Source organism: Colletotrichum scovillei (genome assembly GCF_011075155.1).
Source record: "Colletotrichum scovillei strain TJNH1 chromosome Unknown Contig00009, whole genome shotgun sequence".
Lineage (NCBI taxonomy): Eukaryota > Fungi > Ascomycota > Sordariomycetes > Glomerellales > Glomerellaceae > Colletotrichum > Colletotrichum scovillei.
Window position 1 is genome coordinate 3,037,137 of NW_023336267.1, and position 16,941 is coordinate 3,054,077.

Below are 16,941 nucleotides of genomic sequence, written 5' to 3' on the forward strand. Positions count from 1 at the left end.
ACTGCTATTATACCGATGGTCCTGATGTTAGTCTGTCTTACTCGATGTTGCAGTGTCCGTCAAGGCCGCTGCTATCTGCCTTTGATCCTGTTCGAGATGTACTACACAAGTCAGGTATTGATATCCTACTTGGTAGGGTACTACCATCACTCTCACGCGCCAAGTAGCCGTAGCAGCTAGACCAAGAAGAAGGAATACAGGCGCTCTGAAAAATTTCATTTCGTATCTATGGGAGATCTATCCCTGGGTATTGTCCAGCCACGACTGCAGCCGAGAGATCGCGCATATGACGCGCTCTGAACTGATGATAAGAGCAAAGAACAAGATCATCGGTCTTGAAACCGAGCAGCAAGTATCCATCCATCTCTCGGCCCTCTGTCCCATTCCCCCCTTCGACATGATGTGGCTCTTCTTCGAACATGATACAACTCCTTATGCCATGGTATTGAGACTGAGCATGAAACGTCGTGATGGGGTCATTCCAAAGAAAATGAAAAAAGATGCAGGGACAAATTCCTTGGCCATACAGAGAAAAGTAACGGTACAAAGTCACAAAGTGACTTATCAAGCTAGGCCGAGAAACTTAAGGGCCTTGCGGCTATTTCCCTTCCGGACCTGATTCTTCTTCAAGAACATGGGCATCAAACGTCTTTCCTCGATGTCTAGATCGCTCTCGTAGTCCATATCGACGGTCAAGATGGATGCGACATCGCCGACGCTTTTCCTGTCGCCTCGTCGTGACTTGAAACGCCGACTCATGATTGTTTCTGCGATGGAAGAAGGTCGGACTGAAGTTTTGATAGAGCCTGATGCCCTATTCGCGGCCTTGCGGCCACTGGAGGATGGCGGAGACATCGGAGGGCTCATCGAAACCTGTGGGAATGCCGAGAAGTTCCCGGATTGCCGCTTGCTCTTGATGATACTCTCTTCAAGCTTCTTGCTTTCTTCAGGCAGGTAAAACTTGGAGATGTTGATCAGAATCTTCCAGATAGTGGACACAAAAGTCGCAACTTCCGCCTCTGTTGCGGTGGATGCGAGGAGAAAGTTGGCCTTGGAAACTGCCAGCCCATCTCGCGAAGATGTCGATGCGGCAGATCTCGATCCCTTGGACTGGAGTGAGCTTGAACTCGAAGCCAAGTCACTCACAGTAGGGATACGCCCCAAGGAGCTACCTCGAACATGAGTGAAGGGAAGTGGCTCCTTGGCCTGAGCATCAATAACTTGGGCAACTTTCATCAAGTCGACACCGACCAACTTCTGCAAAGCGAGGATGGTGGCAAGATGATCGGGAGGGTAGTCGAGAATCAGAAAGCGGACTTCGGAGTGCGCAGCAAAGAAAGTCTCGAGATGAGGAATGATAAGCGTCGCCAGAAGATATGAGTTGGTGAAGGGGTTGTCTTGAGTCTGGTTGGCCAGCGGCTGTGCGGTGAAGGACTGCATCGCGTTCGCAATGAGATATCTGAGAAGTTTCGTTAGTCAAGTGATGGAAAGATCACGCAAAGCAAACAACTTACCGGAAATCCAGCCTGCCGGTCCTCGAAATGCCGCTCGACTTTGTGCCCAACTTCTCAAGCTGACTGGTCACTCCAGAGACAAATGTTCTCTTGACCCCACGTTGCGCACCTATGGCCAAGATTTGGTCTATCCGGTGATTGTCTTTTCTTGGACTTCCACCAGGCTCAACGTCCCGGAATATCGGCTTCCACAACGCGTCCATCTCGGGAAGCAACGGAAAGTTGAATTGGGAGAATCCTCTTCCCTTGGGTGGGAAGTAGATGTTAAGCACTGATCTGAGGGAGTTCTGCATGGCTACAGCCGTCTGACCGTGCACGGCGTTGAAATCGTGGAACTTATCCTCCGACTCGGATACCGTGGGCGGAGGTGTATGCGCAGGCGTCGGCAAAGCTGATCTTATCACAGTCCGAGTGAAAGGCTGGACTGGCTTCGCAGTGTAGGTCGGACCCTGGTAGGAGAAAGGGTCGTACTCTTCTGTGCTGACCTTCGTCGTGGACGTGAACTGTGCGACTTCAGGCTCGGCCAGTTGCCATGTTGGAGTCTGCGGGGTCGATCTGTCACCATCCGCAGTAGACGTGCCGGAGGAAGCAGAAGAAGGCAGTGTAACAGGATAAACACCTTCTCTGAAAGCCTTGATCATGTATTCCAGGATTGGGTCTGGACTGTCGTCCTTGAAGTGAATGACCAGGTCCTCATAGAACGGCAGGACAGGTCGGAACGGCGTCTCATTCAGTTCGACATCTTCGGCATCGGTTCCTCTGTCGACATATTTCGACCTAGACTTGGTATGCTTACGTTTGCGCAGTCTCTTCTCGGAAGGTGGAGGGGGCGGCAATGCCTTGTTGACTCCTTTGTTTGGCCGGGCTGCTTTGACATAGATTGTCTTCGGGCCTTCGACGCGCTTAGCGCTACTTTCGCGTTTTTCGGCGTCTTCGATGAGTTCAACTACCGACACAGGGCGACCCTCGGCAACCTTCTCGGCAGCAGTCTTCTCAGCGGAAAGCAACAAGTTCTCAGCGGGGGGCTTCTCGTTGTGAGTTCTCTCAGCAGTACTTTGCTCCTTAGGCTTCAGCCGCATGAGAGTGTCCCTGTAGCGAGAGTTGCTTCGATGAAGATGGCTAATCGACTGTGATCGCTTCAAAGTCCTGGAAGAGGCGGATGACTTCATACGGACGAGTGAGGCTTGTTCGATGTATATTGGCTCTGTCGAACGGATGCTGAAGACGTCAGATCTGGGAGATGCCACGTCGAGAAGGCCAGGAGCGTTGGGTGAAGAAGATGAAAATACATCATCCCGCTCATATGCCTCGCCCACACAGCTTGGAGACCGAAATGGAGCAGTGACGATGGGTTTGCCGTCACTATCAAAGCCTTCACCGGAGACTCTTTCAAGCTCGTCAAAATCCGTGATGGCGAGTCTAGGTGTTGGGCCATGATGTTGAGTCGTAGCCTCGACTTGCCCCTCCTCCTTGATATGATCTTCACTGAATTGGCCACCAAAGACGTAGAAGGATGCCATATCACCAAAGGTATCGGCGAAGCTATACATGGGTAGGCTCATGCTTCTCGGGCGCGGACGGCCGGCAGGAGTGGTGAGGTCGATGTCGCTGGAAGGCTGTAAGTTTGCAGTTTCCCGGTCGAGAGCATCGGCAGCACGCATAGCTCTGGTGATGGGATCCTCGCTTATTTCCTCTGAGGTATCAAGGAACGAGCCGCTTGAGTTGGCGGGGTCCTCGAGGCCGGCAACGCCACCTTTAACAAGGTCGTTGAAGATTGCTTCGGCTTTGGATATATCTCCCTCTGTCTCATTCCGAGAGATGGCTCTGATGCAGACCGTCTGCGCGCTGGGCGTACCCCCATTCATGAAGACCAGTCTCTTACGCTTGGGGGTCGAATCCTTCAAGAATTCCAAAGCGGTGTCCCTTCTCTTGGCGACAGCATTGTGAACTCGCCTGATAAACTTGCGCGCTTCAAACGGCTCATCGGGGTTCTCGGGCTCGAGAAATTCCTTGACGCTGGGGAGGATGGCAATTTGCGATGATGTAGGTAGAAGACGGAGCTGAGTCGAAACGAGGTCGTGGGGACCCTCGAAGGCAACGAGGCCGCCATGATATTCAGCAGGCTCGGCCATTGGGGAGAGTCGTCCGGGGGAGATGAATATTGATAGAGGCGTGAAGTCGCGAACGGATGAGCCGATTATGAATTATGTGGTAGTCGCGGAGAAGAGGTGAGATGAAGCGTTCAAGTAACGCAATTGAGTGTATTCGATAGTCGGAAAGATCTTGCTAGCGAACTGAAGAAAACGTCGATAAAAGGCGGAAGGTGTGAATCAGTGCAACCAGTTGCCGATTCTCGCACGTTGGCCAGCTTCGTCCAAGTCAACAGCAAGAGCAGTGACGAGCAGAAAGAGAGAAGAGAAATTGGGATGCGAAAAATGGAGAAATCCAACGGCCATCGGGCGGGAAAAGTATGATGAGCAGACCTGGAGAGAATAAAGAGGTGTAATGGAGTAGGCGTAGACGTAAGCGCGGCCGGCGGCACAAGGGCCAGAAAAAGTGGCTTGGCTCTACCGAGTCGATGTTCCTGATTTAGGGAGACACGAGAGAGAGAGTAGACAAATGGTTGGCGTCTCCAAGCTACGCCCCAAGTCGCTAGTCTGGTTGGCAACGACGCAGTGGCTTCCCAGCGAGAAAAAGGGGATGTGATGTGGAAAGAGTGACCGGATGTCTGGGACGGGATGGTGCGGTAAGCTTGAGGCCTTGTTGGGGTTGGTCGCCTATATGGAAAGATGCGTCGTCTTGTCCGAATGAAAGAACGAACCAACCAAATCAAGGCCAGAATCCTCAGCCGAGCATCTTATGATCAAATTCCAGTCGTAGTGCAATCCAATGGTGTGCTGCGGCCTGCCAGTGTTGAATACTTTAAGGTAAGGTACCTACCTCACCTTACTTCCCACCTGAGGAAGGACTGGCTGGGGGCAACGGAAGGTGGCAGACGGCAAGAGGCAGGAAGCAGGAGGTGTTGTCGAATGATTCCTGAGGTTCAATGTAGGTGACCCTCGTGACGCCGGAACGCTGGATGCAGAAACGGAGGCGCACCAAGAAATGGAATTGGAAAAGGTGAAGACGAAACGGCGCGTCTGCTCTCGGTGTGGGATATCGGAATCCGTCTTACTTCGCCCTCGGCCAACGCTCACTAATGAGCTAGCGAGACCGCGTGCGTTCCTTAGTAAGACGGTAGCGTTCAAAGACACTTCAGGTCGAGATGGGTGACTGGTGGTGGCAGGTCTGGGGCGTTTAGTCGAAAGGTTTCCGGTACCTTACTTACTACCACCTAGGTACTTGTCTACGAAGAATTGGAGGCTTAGAGCAAGCTCCTCGGCGCCTTCTCCCTGGTCGTTACTGAATGGCTTGAGACTAGGACCCAAATCGATAATCCGATTTGACCTCAGCGTCGGGTGTCGCAGGAGCCAGTCCGTCGGCGTTTCCAGCTTCGGGGAACAATGGCAGACTGCTTTGGCAGTTGTGCAAGCCGCCGTCACTTGCATCATTGATCGGCTAAGCCATGTAGCCGTTTGACGAACCTACCATGGTAGTCTCGTATCGACAGTATCAGTATCTGGGCGTTGCAACTGCGGGCTGCTAGCACGACCAACGAAACAAGCGAAGCGAATGTAACACAGAGCCTGCGAGCACTCTGGGCTGACAGCGTTTTACACAATACCTTACCTTAAGGTAGGACTAGGTTCCTCACGGGTAAGGTTGCGACGAGTCTGCGTCGGACAAACAAAGTTGGCCAAACAGAAGCTTCCATTTCATCCAGGGCGAACGGGTTGACCTACTGCGTAGGTGAGTGAGTGCGAGGCAAGGGTTGTACCGGTACTCATACTACGTAGTCTGAAGGGACGGGCAAAGTTCCCCATCAAATGCCGTCCCATAGTGTCCGCAAGGCAAGATACGACCCATGCTCTTTGCAAGACCACAGGGCAGCCCGTGCAATAGAGAAACAAGAGGGAAGATCAAGAGGTCGGATGGCTTAGGAGGCTGGAACAAGGGACGCCTGGATGCGGCACTTTGCGATGATGAATGGCGTTCCTTCTGTCTGGCCACTCAGCTGGAGGAGGGGATGGAAAGTGGGTCTGCAAGACGGCGGCTGGCGGGGGGGCCTCACAGATGATCCAGGGTTCAGGGTTCACGTCAGGCGGGCAAAGCGTGGATGTAGCAGGGGCTGTGGACAGGGGTACATGTACTCGACAAGAAGCCTTGCCTTTTTAGGCGATCGACGACAGGCCTGCTCTTAGTCGGGGAGAAAGGGCCAATCGGCAAGGCAGGATCTGCTCTCTCTGTTTGCTTCCTGCCAGTTCCTGCTTATTTTCACGCTGCTTACAGAGTACCTTTCGTTCATTTCTCACCAAAAAATTCCAGCGAAAGATGCCTACGGTAAGGTACCTAGATTCTCACACTCATTTGTTTGCCCTTCCGCCCCCTGCGTCTTGCCTTTGCACGACATACACGTGTCTGCAAGGAAATTCTGTTCCTGCATAGGCTGCGTGACAAGGGCTGTAGCCTGTTCGTCTGGAAGTGTTCCTCGGACCTCATCTCACCTCTACCTGTCATATGGGGTTTGGCAAGCTTATCACGAGACCTGAACCTTTGCAAACGGCCGCTGTTCGAATGCCGCCCATCACCACCTTGAGTTTCCTCAAGAAATTGGGCAAATTTTACCATCGATAGTACAAGCCTCGACAGAGTTTCACGTTGGAGCCCCCTTTGTGTGTCGCAGGACCGAGGCACTCGCCCTCAGATCCCCGACTCGCGCCACCAATCCAACTCTATCCCGCATAGTTGCTCCCTAGCGAGAACTCTGTGCCATACTGCGAGTATACGCGCTCCTCTTCACTCACCATCTCCACACGCCGTCGCAGTTGACCCGAGTTTTCGCTCTTTTACAAGCAACTAGGTTGGCCAACTATGTCACGGACACGCGTGCAGTCCACAATACGAACAATTGCTATCGGCATCGGGAAACCAGCTTCTTGCCACGCTATCAGTCTATACTTCGGCATGGTGGGATCACTAGGACGCATCTGAGGAGACAAGTGCACCGAGGCAGACACTCTACGACACCAGACTCGATACAGATTTTGCACGGACTCGTCACTTTGCCTTCCTCGACTTTACCCAGCACACATTGGGAACCGTGGTTGCAGCAACGGACCCTCTCCGTTCATAAATGATGGGAATGCAACGGATATTGTTAGACTTTATGTTCCGGCAGACAGCCACTGGCTGTATGGACGTCGCTCTTCCTTCGGCGCCGACAACATGCCTGCATAGGCGTCAATATGTCGAACTTTGTCATCCATCAGACTTATTATTATAGCGGTCTCAGCCGCGAACCTGCGCGCGTAACACAGCCTCTACAGAGATAGGTACAACAGGAAGCCTGAGCCCGGATGCTTTCCGACATTGTACGAAACGACCAGCATATCAGCTCTGGATGTGCTCATACAAAGCATACCAAGTTACCTCGCCATTCTGGAATGTAGCTTACTACTTCACTACCTACGCTGGCACGCCTGGGCATATTCTTAGGCCCTCAACTTTTTGAAGCCATCTACTCTCTGCCTGCAGCCGTCCCACACAAATTTCTTTTTCGTGGGCAAATTGAAGAGGGATCTGCCAGCCTTGATTAGCGCCGCTCCATATCCCAGCTGGGCAGCAGATCGATCTTCGATAATCCACAACGCGGCGCCTCTGGGGCCTATCCCGTGTTCTCGGATCGCCAGGCAGTACGTTGCTCTAGTGTAAAGGGCTGATCCAGCCAGGCTTTGAGCGTTCCCCACCACCACTGTATCGTTTGCCCTTTGAGTCAGTTCCTGCAGTAACGGGACGACTTTGTCATCAGAGGGAGCGGTGAGGGGCTTGAAACAGACTAAATGCCGCCTTTGTTGTACGGCAGACAACCTGAATCGTTGAGACGGCGGCCACTGATCACAACGTTGCCTCGATTGGGACTACGCCAACCGCCCTAGACTCTTTGATATTCCCCACCACATTTGCATAAGCTGTGTTTTGCATCACCTGCAGCATTGGGTCTTTGTGTGCCGCTTTTTCTGCATGATAATTGTCCGGCGGCTCACAGACTGCGCTACACACGTACGCAGTAACACGTATACACCTTCAGAGTATTCGAACGCGTCGTCGCGAACCCGCCGGCTGGCACCAATGATTTAGACACGACGTCTCAATAGACGCGTCGTGAACCTTGAAAAGAAATCAATGCGTTTTTCACTCAGCGTCAGAGTATCGGCTAGGACCCATCAAGCCGAGGCCACGGAGCGGCTAAAGTGTCTCATCTATAGCCGCACTTGGGGAAGCCTAGATCCCTGATCTGCCCGTGCGGTTTGATGGGAAATGTGGAAAACGAAAAGGAAATCTCCTTCCGAGGTCTGTGTTTCGTCTGTTGGCAATACCGAGACCTTTACATGGTCGTCTGTTGGTCGGCCTCAAGACGTCTTTACATGCTGTCAAAAGATTCAAAGTTCGAGGCTCCCGCGGCTCTTCTGGTCGCACAAGCCATTCCGCCGGCAGTCGTACCCCTGATCCGTACATTGATTGCGGCCGGCTTGAAGAAAGGCTTATAGCTCACCAATTCCATCCAGGATTCCCTTGGATGAACAACTCAGCTTTGGCTTGGCTGCATCGTGGTTCTGGCCCATCGCCACTTTTTATATTGCGATAGGCCAGGGTGGCAGCCAGGCGGTCGCCGTGGTTCGGGAACCTCGCACGCTCGCACGGGCTGGCAAGCTATTGAAGCCACTAATTTCTCTTAGCTATTTGAGCCGATGTGCTTGAATACGATGCCAGTCTCTCCACCAGCCACGGGCTTTCAGGTGGCACTTGCTGGCGTGAGTCTTTAGGGATCGGCCATCATCGTGGATGACCTAGTATGGCGGGCCTGGTTCGGAAGACTGATCCGGGTGACCGGGCCGCTAGATAAGTGCCGAGCACGGAGGCAGCTCTCGCATATTAGGAACACGGATGAAAACAGGTGCGGAATTGAGGACGGCGTTTGAAAGATCGTTGGTATGAAATACTCTGTAGACAGGTGTGCTAGACCACGGTGTTGACCATCACATATCGCGGCAGCTCCCAGAGAGCAACACGTGGAGCCCATTCGAACGAATCATTCCAGCCAGAATTTCCTTGATGAAATCGGCGACATCCAAGCGGACAAGGTACGCCACGGATCGACCGGCTGCATGGAATGCTGCAGATGTCGACATATACCGCATCTCCCGTCGGAGGGAACATCAACATAACTTCGAGAAGGACGTTGGTTACATACCCTTGGCACTCTCAAGTGAAACCCAGAGACCCATGTAAGATTCTGTCAGTTTGCCACGTCATCTGAACTGTTGCTTTTTGCCTGTATAGCTTGGTAGATGTGATGCCGCCAATGTGCCACTTCTGACAAGAGACTCTCTAACAATAGCCATTGCCTCGGGCAGGCCGAGATACTGATGGCATTCAGGCGAGTTGGATTGGGTGTTAATGGCGAGCAAACGCACGCGACATTACTCTCTCTTCGGAAGTACCGTATCTTTGACTGGAAGAAACTGATGGGCCAAGTAAACGAATCAGCGATATTGCCCAACATCAGAGACCATCAGTGAACGTCAAACTAAATTATCCTGCTGCCCCCATCTAGCCGTATTAGAGGTAAGGATAAAATCTTTGGATTGAGTTGACCGAAAGCCATTCCTTAAACCCATTGAGTGGTGCCCTGATGTAGGAAGGAGCAAGTCTCAAATATATCGGGTTTGGACCACTCGATGCGCAGACGGTTTTTAGTTATTCGCATGTCCTGATCTCCGCTCCCCTTACTGAGCTCGTGACGTGGAGCTCATGATTGCATCACGTTGACAAGCTCGCCAAGCAGCAAACAGCGACATGAAGATCTGATGGCAACGGAATGCGAACCAGATCGTGATGCCATTCCATCTCATTGACTAGACTGTACTGCCTAATCATCCTCCATCAGCGCAGCCAACTCCGCTTCCTCCTCAGCTGTCATCAAAGGCTCCTTATCATCGTCCTTCTTCTTCTCCCCCTCACCCTCTTGCCCATCAACAACCTCAGACGCAGCCCGAATCTCCTCGACCGCCGCATCCAACCCCTTGCGGTCAAGAGGCCACGTCCGCAACGTGCAGTCGATACCGACACTGCACAGCACATCCGCCGCCGTCGAGCTCCGCAGGACAACAAGGTCGGTGATCTCGTCAAAGTGCGCGTCGAGGAGGGCGTATAGCTGGCCCGACGTCCGGTCCCAGACCTTGATGTGCTGGTTGATTCCCGCCGTGACGACCCAATCCGGCGTGAGCGCTACGGCGCGGACAAAGTCGCCGTGCTCAAAGGCGTCTTCTGCAGAAAAGGCCTTTTCGCGGAGGAGACATTTGGCGGTGCCGTCGGCGCTCGCGGTCCAGAGGTCGACTTCGTCGCCGGTGATGTCGAAGAGGACCTTGTACACGCTCGTCTCGTGTTCTTGGATCGTAAGCTTCTCTTCGCCTGCGGCGGCGGCCTTCTCTCCTCCAGCGGCAGGGGGCTGGTCAAAGGGGAGCTGCGCGTACGAGTCGAGGCTGATCTTCCACCGGCGAATATGCGGATCGCTGCTCGCGCTAACGAGGACGATCTCGTCGGCGGTGCTGAGGACCGGGTCGATGGCGAGGGACTGCAGGGACATCATAGTCGTGGTCGGGTCCTGGAGGACGTGCAGCTTGCGCCCCGCGTCGGCGTCCCAGACGATAATCTTCTTGTCTGCGCCGCCGCTGACGAGGATGGTCTTGTCGCCGAGGCGGCCGCAGACTAGAGCCTTGACGAAATCAGAGTGGCCCTCGTACTTACGGCCCGGTCGGCGCGTTGTGGCATCCCAGGACCAGATTGCCTTGTCCCAGCTGCCTGCGAAGAGGGTGTTGTTGGAGGGGCCGCCTGTTGCGAGGCATGTTACTGGGACGGAGGGGCCGGTATACTTTGCTGTGGTGGTTCGTGTCTGCGATGTGGTGAGCCCCTGATTCTGAGATAGGCACTATCTGACTACAGCACTCTGATGGGATGGATTCAAAGAGGCCAGGGGCGAGAATCACAAGAGCCATGCCACTGGTATATGAGAGAAGCTCACCTCGATGTTCACCTTAGATACCCTTCCACCGGACTCTGCGACGAAGACGGAGTTATTGGACTTGGTATCCTTGATGACGGCCAAAAGCTTGGAGGGCATGCGCAGCGGGTTGCCAAACGTGTTTCCCTCCTTCTTGGCACGCTGCTGGCGCTTTTCTTGCTGCGTGCTACATGCTTGTCAGTCATGTTCTTGATAGCCACATTCAACGTATACGTACTCCGTCTCGAAGAAGTTCTCTTGGTTGGTTGACTCCATCTTGAGGGGTATTTCTCACGATCGCCCAAGTCCTTGAACCGTTCCTCTCAATAAGTGCAGGACAAAATGCGTACAACGTAGCTCAATCTTGGTTGAAGAGACTACCTAGTCGGTTTAAAGGCAAAAGCCGAGTTTCGGGAATTTTGATGCCTAATTTAGGTAACTCTTCAGATCGCCCACTTTCACTCACAAGCTGTATTTCTCATCAATTCTGATGCCTGCGATGCATTTCTGTGAAAGCAGTGACAGCTCCCCCACCTGTCACCAAGTGGTCAAGGAAGTGGATCCAACTGAAGAAGTACGTACCTGGCGGGGTTCTATCATCAACCCCTGTCCCGCGCCTGTCAAAAAGTTGCTTTAATTGAATTCGCGACGCGTCTAAACGCGTCCCTCCCAGAGTGCCTCTGTCCCACCATCACCACATCGATTCTCTCAAACACTCATCTCCAACCACAAGGCCTCAATCGACGATACCACGACTCTTCAAACGGTCAGCTACACTTATCGCTCATAATCACCAATATCTCCGAGACAGCAAGAGTTCCAAAATACCCATGAACAAGATCTAAACCACATCCCACACACCAACCCCGAAATGGCCTCCTCCCTCGCCCCGAAACCGCGGCCGAGGCCGGCGCACACAACAGGAACAACCCGTCTCGCCTACACGCCCTCAGGCGCCCGCCTCGTCACCGTCGGCTCCAACAACACGATCCGCCTCTACCGCACTCATCACGATGGCGAGCCCTTCAACATAGACGACTGCCCCGAGCAGAACTGCGCCGTCGCCGCATCTGACGCCTTCTTCGTGGTCGGCTCAGAGGACGGCACCGTCAGCGTCTACTCGGTCGAGGACACTACTTTCGAGCGCTTCCTCACGCGCACCTCTCTACCAGTCCGAGACGTCGCTCTCTCCCCCGACGCAAAGTGGTGTGCCGTCGCCAGCGACGAGCTCACGGTCAAGGTCGTCGATACCCAGGATAACTCTCGCATCCGCGTTCTCAAGGACCACGGGCGCCCGACAAAGCACCTAGCATTTGACCCCAAAGGCGGGCTCTTGGCGCTGGCGTGCACAGATGGAGTCATCTACGTTTACTCCATGACGGCAGAGACGCCGGAGCTGATCCGCAAGGTGGACGGCATCATTGGACCTGTCGACCCCGAATCCGAGAACTCGGCCAAAATTGTGTGGCATCCCGACGGACGGGCATTTGCGGTGCCTACTCCCATGCACGATGTTCAGGTCGTGTCCAAGAACGATTGGGAAAAGCAGCGGACATTTGCCAATGGGCATTTGGGCGATGTCACAGCGGTTGCGTGGTCGCCCAACGGCGCGATGCTGGCGACGGCAGGCAAGGACGGGAAGCTCTTGATCTGGGAGACAAAGACACAGAGCGTGATTCAAAAGTTTGACTATAGCAACGTCATTGATATCACATGGCATCCCAAGGACAATCTGCTGTCGTTCACAACGTCCGACGGCGAGGTCTACATCTACCCCAACCTCATCACGGAGCAATTCTCTAGCTTCCTGCAGCTGCCCCGCCAGCCCGCACCGTTTATCCACGATCCCCTTTCAGAGATCTCCAACAACGCCAGGAGACCAGATGCCAACGGCAAGGCTGCCATCCCCAGCCGGCCTCGGCGCGATTCCCTGGGCAGTCTCGACTCCTTCCTCAACGGCGAGGACGGCTACGATGATGGAGACGGCTTTGTTGTTGACGATGACGGTGCGGGCTACTCGACGGGGCAAAAGAGGCCTCTCGATGCCGGCGGTGACGACGGCGACCGCGCAAGCAAGCGCCGCCAGCTCGCGCTCAACTTCCATGAGGCTTTTCAACCAGGCTCAACCCCCTGGCGCGGAAATCGCAAGTACCTCTGTCTGAACATGATTGGCGTCATCTGGACGGTCGACCAGGACGGCCACAACACCGTGACGGTAGAGTTTTACGATCACGAGTTCCACCGCGACTTCCACTTCACAGACACATTCCTCTATGACAAGGCCTGCCTGACAGAGCACGGCGCTCTGTTCTCGTGCCCACCGCAAGACAACACGCCCGCCACCATCTTCTACCGCCCACACGAGACGTGGACGCAGCGGACAGACTGGCGGACTGAGTTGCCCAAGAGTGAGGCCGTAGTTGCCATGTCGCTGAGCGAATCCTTCATCACAGTCACCACAACCGCCAATTACGTGCGCATCTTCACTCTCTTTGGAGTGCCGTACCGGGTCTATCGACCCAAGAGCACACCCATGGTCACTTGCGCCAGCTGGCGTGACTATGTCATCACAATGGGCAACGGCCCCGTCGGCGCAGACGGCAACGCCCGCCTCCTGTACACGATCGAGAATATCAAGCGGGACGAAATCTGCCAAAACGAAGACACCGTCGCACTACCCGATGGCGCGACGTTGCAGAGCGTCTTCTTCTCAGATGTCGGCGTAAGTTTACACACCCCTCTCTCTTCTTCTTTTCGGACATAAGGATGCAGTTTCGCTGACAGGCAGGGTACACCGACTCAGGATCCTTGCATTTATGACTCGACAGGCACTCTGCTCACCCTGCTTCACTGGCGGAAGCCCTCGCGCGCCTGCTGGGTGCCCCTCCTTGACACAAAGCTTCTCCCGCGTTTAGCGTCGGGAAGGAAGACGGAAACCTACTGGCCCATTGCAGTAGCTGACAAGAAGTTTCACTGTATCATCCTCAAGGGCGGGGACCAGTACCCCTACTTCCCGCGACCGCTACTGTCCGAGTTTGACTTCTCCGTGCCCCTCACCTCCGCTCCGGCCCCGGCTGCGGACTCGGAGGGTGCAGAGGGAGAGAACGGAGACGAGGAGGAGGACGAGGGCCGCCGCGAATCGCGCAAACTGGAACAAAAGCTGCTGATTTCCGGCATCCACTCTGCCCAGCTGCGCGACCTCATTGACCACACCGATGCCACGCACTCTCAGAAGACGGGTCTAGCGCGGCTGGAGCTCGAGCTCGACAAGACGCTGCTACAGATGCTGGCCATCGAGTGTCGCGAGGGCGAGGAGCGCGGCATGCGGGCGCTGGAGCTGGTGGGTCTGATGCGCGATCGGACGGGCCGTATGGTTGAGGCGGCGGGTAAGGTTGCGGAGCGGTACGGACGGTCAATCCTGGGCGACAAGATCCGCGAGATCGGAGAGCGGAGAGTCAGCGGGATGGATGTTGACGATGGCGACTTTTAGACTTTTTTCGTTTTTTTGGTCATCCATGGCTTGGATGGCCGCTCGGGAAGGGCACATACTCGGGAAGGGGGCTAACCCCCGTCACTCCCCATGTCGGGAATTGGGTTTCATGGTTGTTTGGATGGGTCCTTCCCGTCAGTATAAGGAAAGGCGTTTGGATGATGATACGATAGTGACTACTTGATGGTCTGCGTTTGTCTTTCACCCTGCGAAAGACGCGAAATGAATGACTAGCTAATACAAAGGCGATATCCGTACGGATAGAGGTTCTTTTTTTGCTTTTCGGCAGTCATCGTCGTCCATGTCGTGTTCCTTGTAAAATGTCTAAAATACGGAGTCGGGACAGAAGGGTATGAATAATACGAGGAATAAGCACGTCGTGTTCTCCGCAAAGGGAGCAAGATATCACTGGGAAATAGCGGACTCCTGTCCGTATCGTCGTTTTCGTGTGTGTGTTTTTGATGAGGATGTGTCGCGGTTCATCTCCCATACGTGGAACTCTCCGGAGCACAGGCACGAGGGCGGCACCCATGGCACCGGTCCTCGCGGACTTTCCGAGCTGATGTTTTTTTTTACTGTGTAGGGTTAGAACGTAGTGTCGATATTTGACTTTGGGTCGAATTCTTCGCCCTCCCTTCGTTGGACATTAGGTTCTTCCAGAGAGTGCCCATCCAGAACTTAGAAGGAGCCCCTGGGTCCCCGGCCTCGAACGGCATAATGTCGGACGTGATGGGTGCATGAGCCCAAACACTCAACCCCCCGGATCCGAGACTCCTCCGTGTAAAGTAAAGCAGCAAATCCGAAGACGAAAATGGACCAAAGCGAAGACTCGACTACAACACGCACCGACCGGAACAAACAACAAGAAGGCGTCCACGTGTCTCTTGGTTGGGTTTTGGACTTCCATCCTCGTGCTGGAAGCAAGGGTTTCTTGCGGGACCCTGGTCGAAGTATTCGCACCACCACAACTTCAACTTCTTCTCGATTGAGTTCAAGATTGAAAGATGTGTTGTCCCAAGATATGCCGTCTTCGTGTCATGTTTCTCTCTCGGCAGTCCAACCGAGACGCCATGGTCGTTCTCGGAAGACTGTGCCGAGTTCCCAGCAGCACTCTTCGTTCCCGTGTGCGCGGGGACGGTGGAGGAGGAAAAGCGGAATGGGCGGCAAGGTGCGGCCCGAATCCGGTACACGGTGACCAGAGCCTGGAGGTCGATGGTGTATCCGTCCCATTGCCTGTTGTTTCTAGAGGCTTAGGTGTCATGTTTGGCCACGAAGACGATGAAAGCAAATCATGCTACGCATCCATTGACGCGTTGTGGGACATCGTCGTTTGCTTGCATGCATGTTGTCGTGATTGCGACATGTTACCCTGTCCTATTTGCAGAACGGCCATACCGCAGTTAGACGTAGGCTACCCGCGGGATCTGTCCGGTGCGAACTAGGCAAGGGGGCGGAAGGATTAACAACCATACCCGGAATACGACAGGGTAATGCAGAAATTAGAGTTCGAGTCGAACGGGGTAGATCTCGGTCGTGGGGTTCTTCTTTGGCTTCGGATGTGTCGTTCCACGGAACCAGTCACCATGCTGTGTAGAGCAGGCTCTTGGAACTAGTCCGCTCTGGGGTTCAATGCGATACGCAAAGGTGCACAGCGATTTGCTTGTTAAAGAAGAATCTCAGTAACGTGAAGATGAGACGAAAGGCACACCAGAGCTCTGGGTTGGACAATTCTCAAAGGGCTCCCGGAAGCCAATTGTATGAGTCGAACTTCTAGAAGCTTGGCGATTCGCCGTGAGACGAGCGTCGACGTTACATCTTCAACGTTCTTCAGACAAAAGAACGCTTACTGCAGAGAGAGTTCGCCGGACCCGGGTCGCGTTACATCAAGAGCGGACCATGGAGATGGCCGGGGCCCTAGGTCACAGGTGGTGGTGTACGGAGTAGGAGAGCCAGTGCTGGGCGAGAACACTGTCGGATCGACAACGTTGAGGTGTTCGATCTAACAGTTGCCTGTAGCAGCCTCCATTCTGACATGATGAGTGCGTGGTCCAGCAAAGTGTCCGGTAATCACACAAGGCTGGACGGATAGCGGTTCTGCTGAAACGTTGGGACTGCAGTTCGTTCGCTCAGGCCGCCATCCACAAACTCGTTCGTTTGGAAAGAAGTCAAAAAGCTGGTTCAGGTGGATGCAAAGAGCCCCCAGGAAGGATTGGAGACTTACCGGTTGTGTGGCAGTAGCAGTCCGTCGTCGGAATGACCTGAATATGACGCTCGCTGGAGGGCACCATCCACAGGCGCATTTGCGATTAAGGTAGGAAGAGTTTGCAGATGCGGGTGTCGACTTGTAACGAGGTCAACGTTTCTGCGCTGGAAATCACCCCCTAAACCTTGTTCAGCTAAGGGCACCCGAGGCTCAAAGGATGCGCCAAGACAGAGCTGAATGGCCGTGACATCTTATTTTCAAAACGGAAGAGTATAGCAAGCTTCGAGGCGAGAGCCGGAGGAAATAGTCCCAGGCACGGTCGAAGACAATCTTGAGCATGTGACGGTAACTGTGTCTGGTTTCGCTGGAAAAGGCGACCCAATTGTATCCAGTGATCGAAATGCGTGCCATGAAGAAACTGCTTCCAGTGCTCGATGCTGACTGGGCTACTGGGGGAGGGGGTTGCATTACATTTCTCTTCGACGTTCGGAAGCACCCTAGTGAATGCAACGACTAGATGATAGCTTCGCATTGTTCGCAGGAGCTTCTTAGACGAGTCTTCTCCGTGGTAATA

The 16,941-nt window shown here is 54.0% G+C and overlaps 3 protein-coding genes across 3 annotated transcripts; 1 reads left to right on the forward strand and 2 right to left on the reverse strand.

The window, feature by feature from the left end:
• Positions 1-384: 384 nt before the first annotated feature.
• HER10_EVM0012860 (uncharacterized protein) lies at positions 385-4,483 on the reverse strand. Its single transcript, XM_035482240.1, has 2 exons — positions 1,515-4,483; positions 385-1,459 (listed from the first exon to the last, which is right to left on the reverse strand). Exons 1-2 carry the CDS (start codon positions 3,644-3,646, stop codon positions 565-567), a joined length of 3,027 nt encoding a protein of 1,008 aa, XP_035330253.1. The 5' UTR covers positions 3,647-4,483; the 3' UTR covers positions 385-564.
• Positions 4,484-9,480: 4,997 nt separating this feature from the next.
• On the reverse strand, positions 9,481-11,130 carry HER10_EVM0002126 (WD domain-containing protein). The gene is made up of 3 exons (XM_035471852.1): positions 10,913-11,130; positions 10,696-10,861; positions 9,481-10,566 (listed from the first exon to the last, which is right to left on the reverse strand). The coding sequence occupies exons 1-3, from the start codon at positions 10,948-10,950 to the stop codon at positions 9,544-9,546; spliced, it is 1,227 nt and encodes a 408-aa protein (XP_035328946.1). The 5' UTR covers positions 10,951-11,130; the 3' UTR covers positions 9,481-9,543.
• Positions 11,131-11,363: 233 nt separating this feature from the next.
• Positions 11,364-16,377, forward strand: HER10_EVM0009295 (WD domain-containing protein). The gene is made up of 2 exons (XM_035478786.1): positions 11,364-13,396; positions 13,478-16,377. Exons 1-2 carry the CDS (start codon positions 11,546-11,548, stop codon positions 14,162-14,164), a joined length of 2,538 nt encoding a protein of 845 aa, XP_035329839.1. The 5' UTR covers positions 11,364-11,545; the 3' UTR covers positions 14,165-16,377.
• The last annotated feature ends 564 nt before the right edge of the window (positions 16,378-16,941 follow it).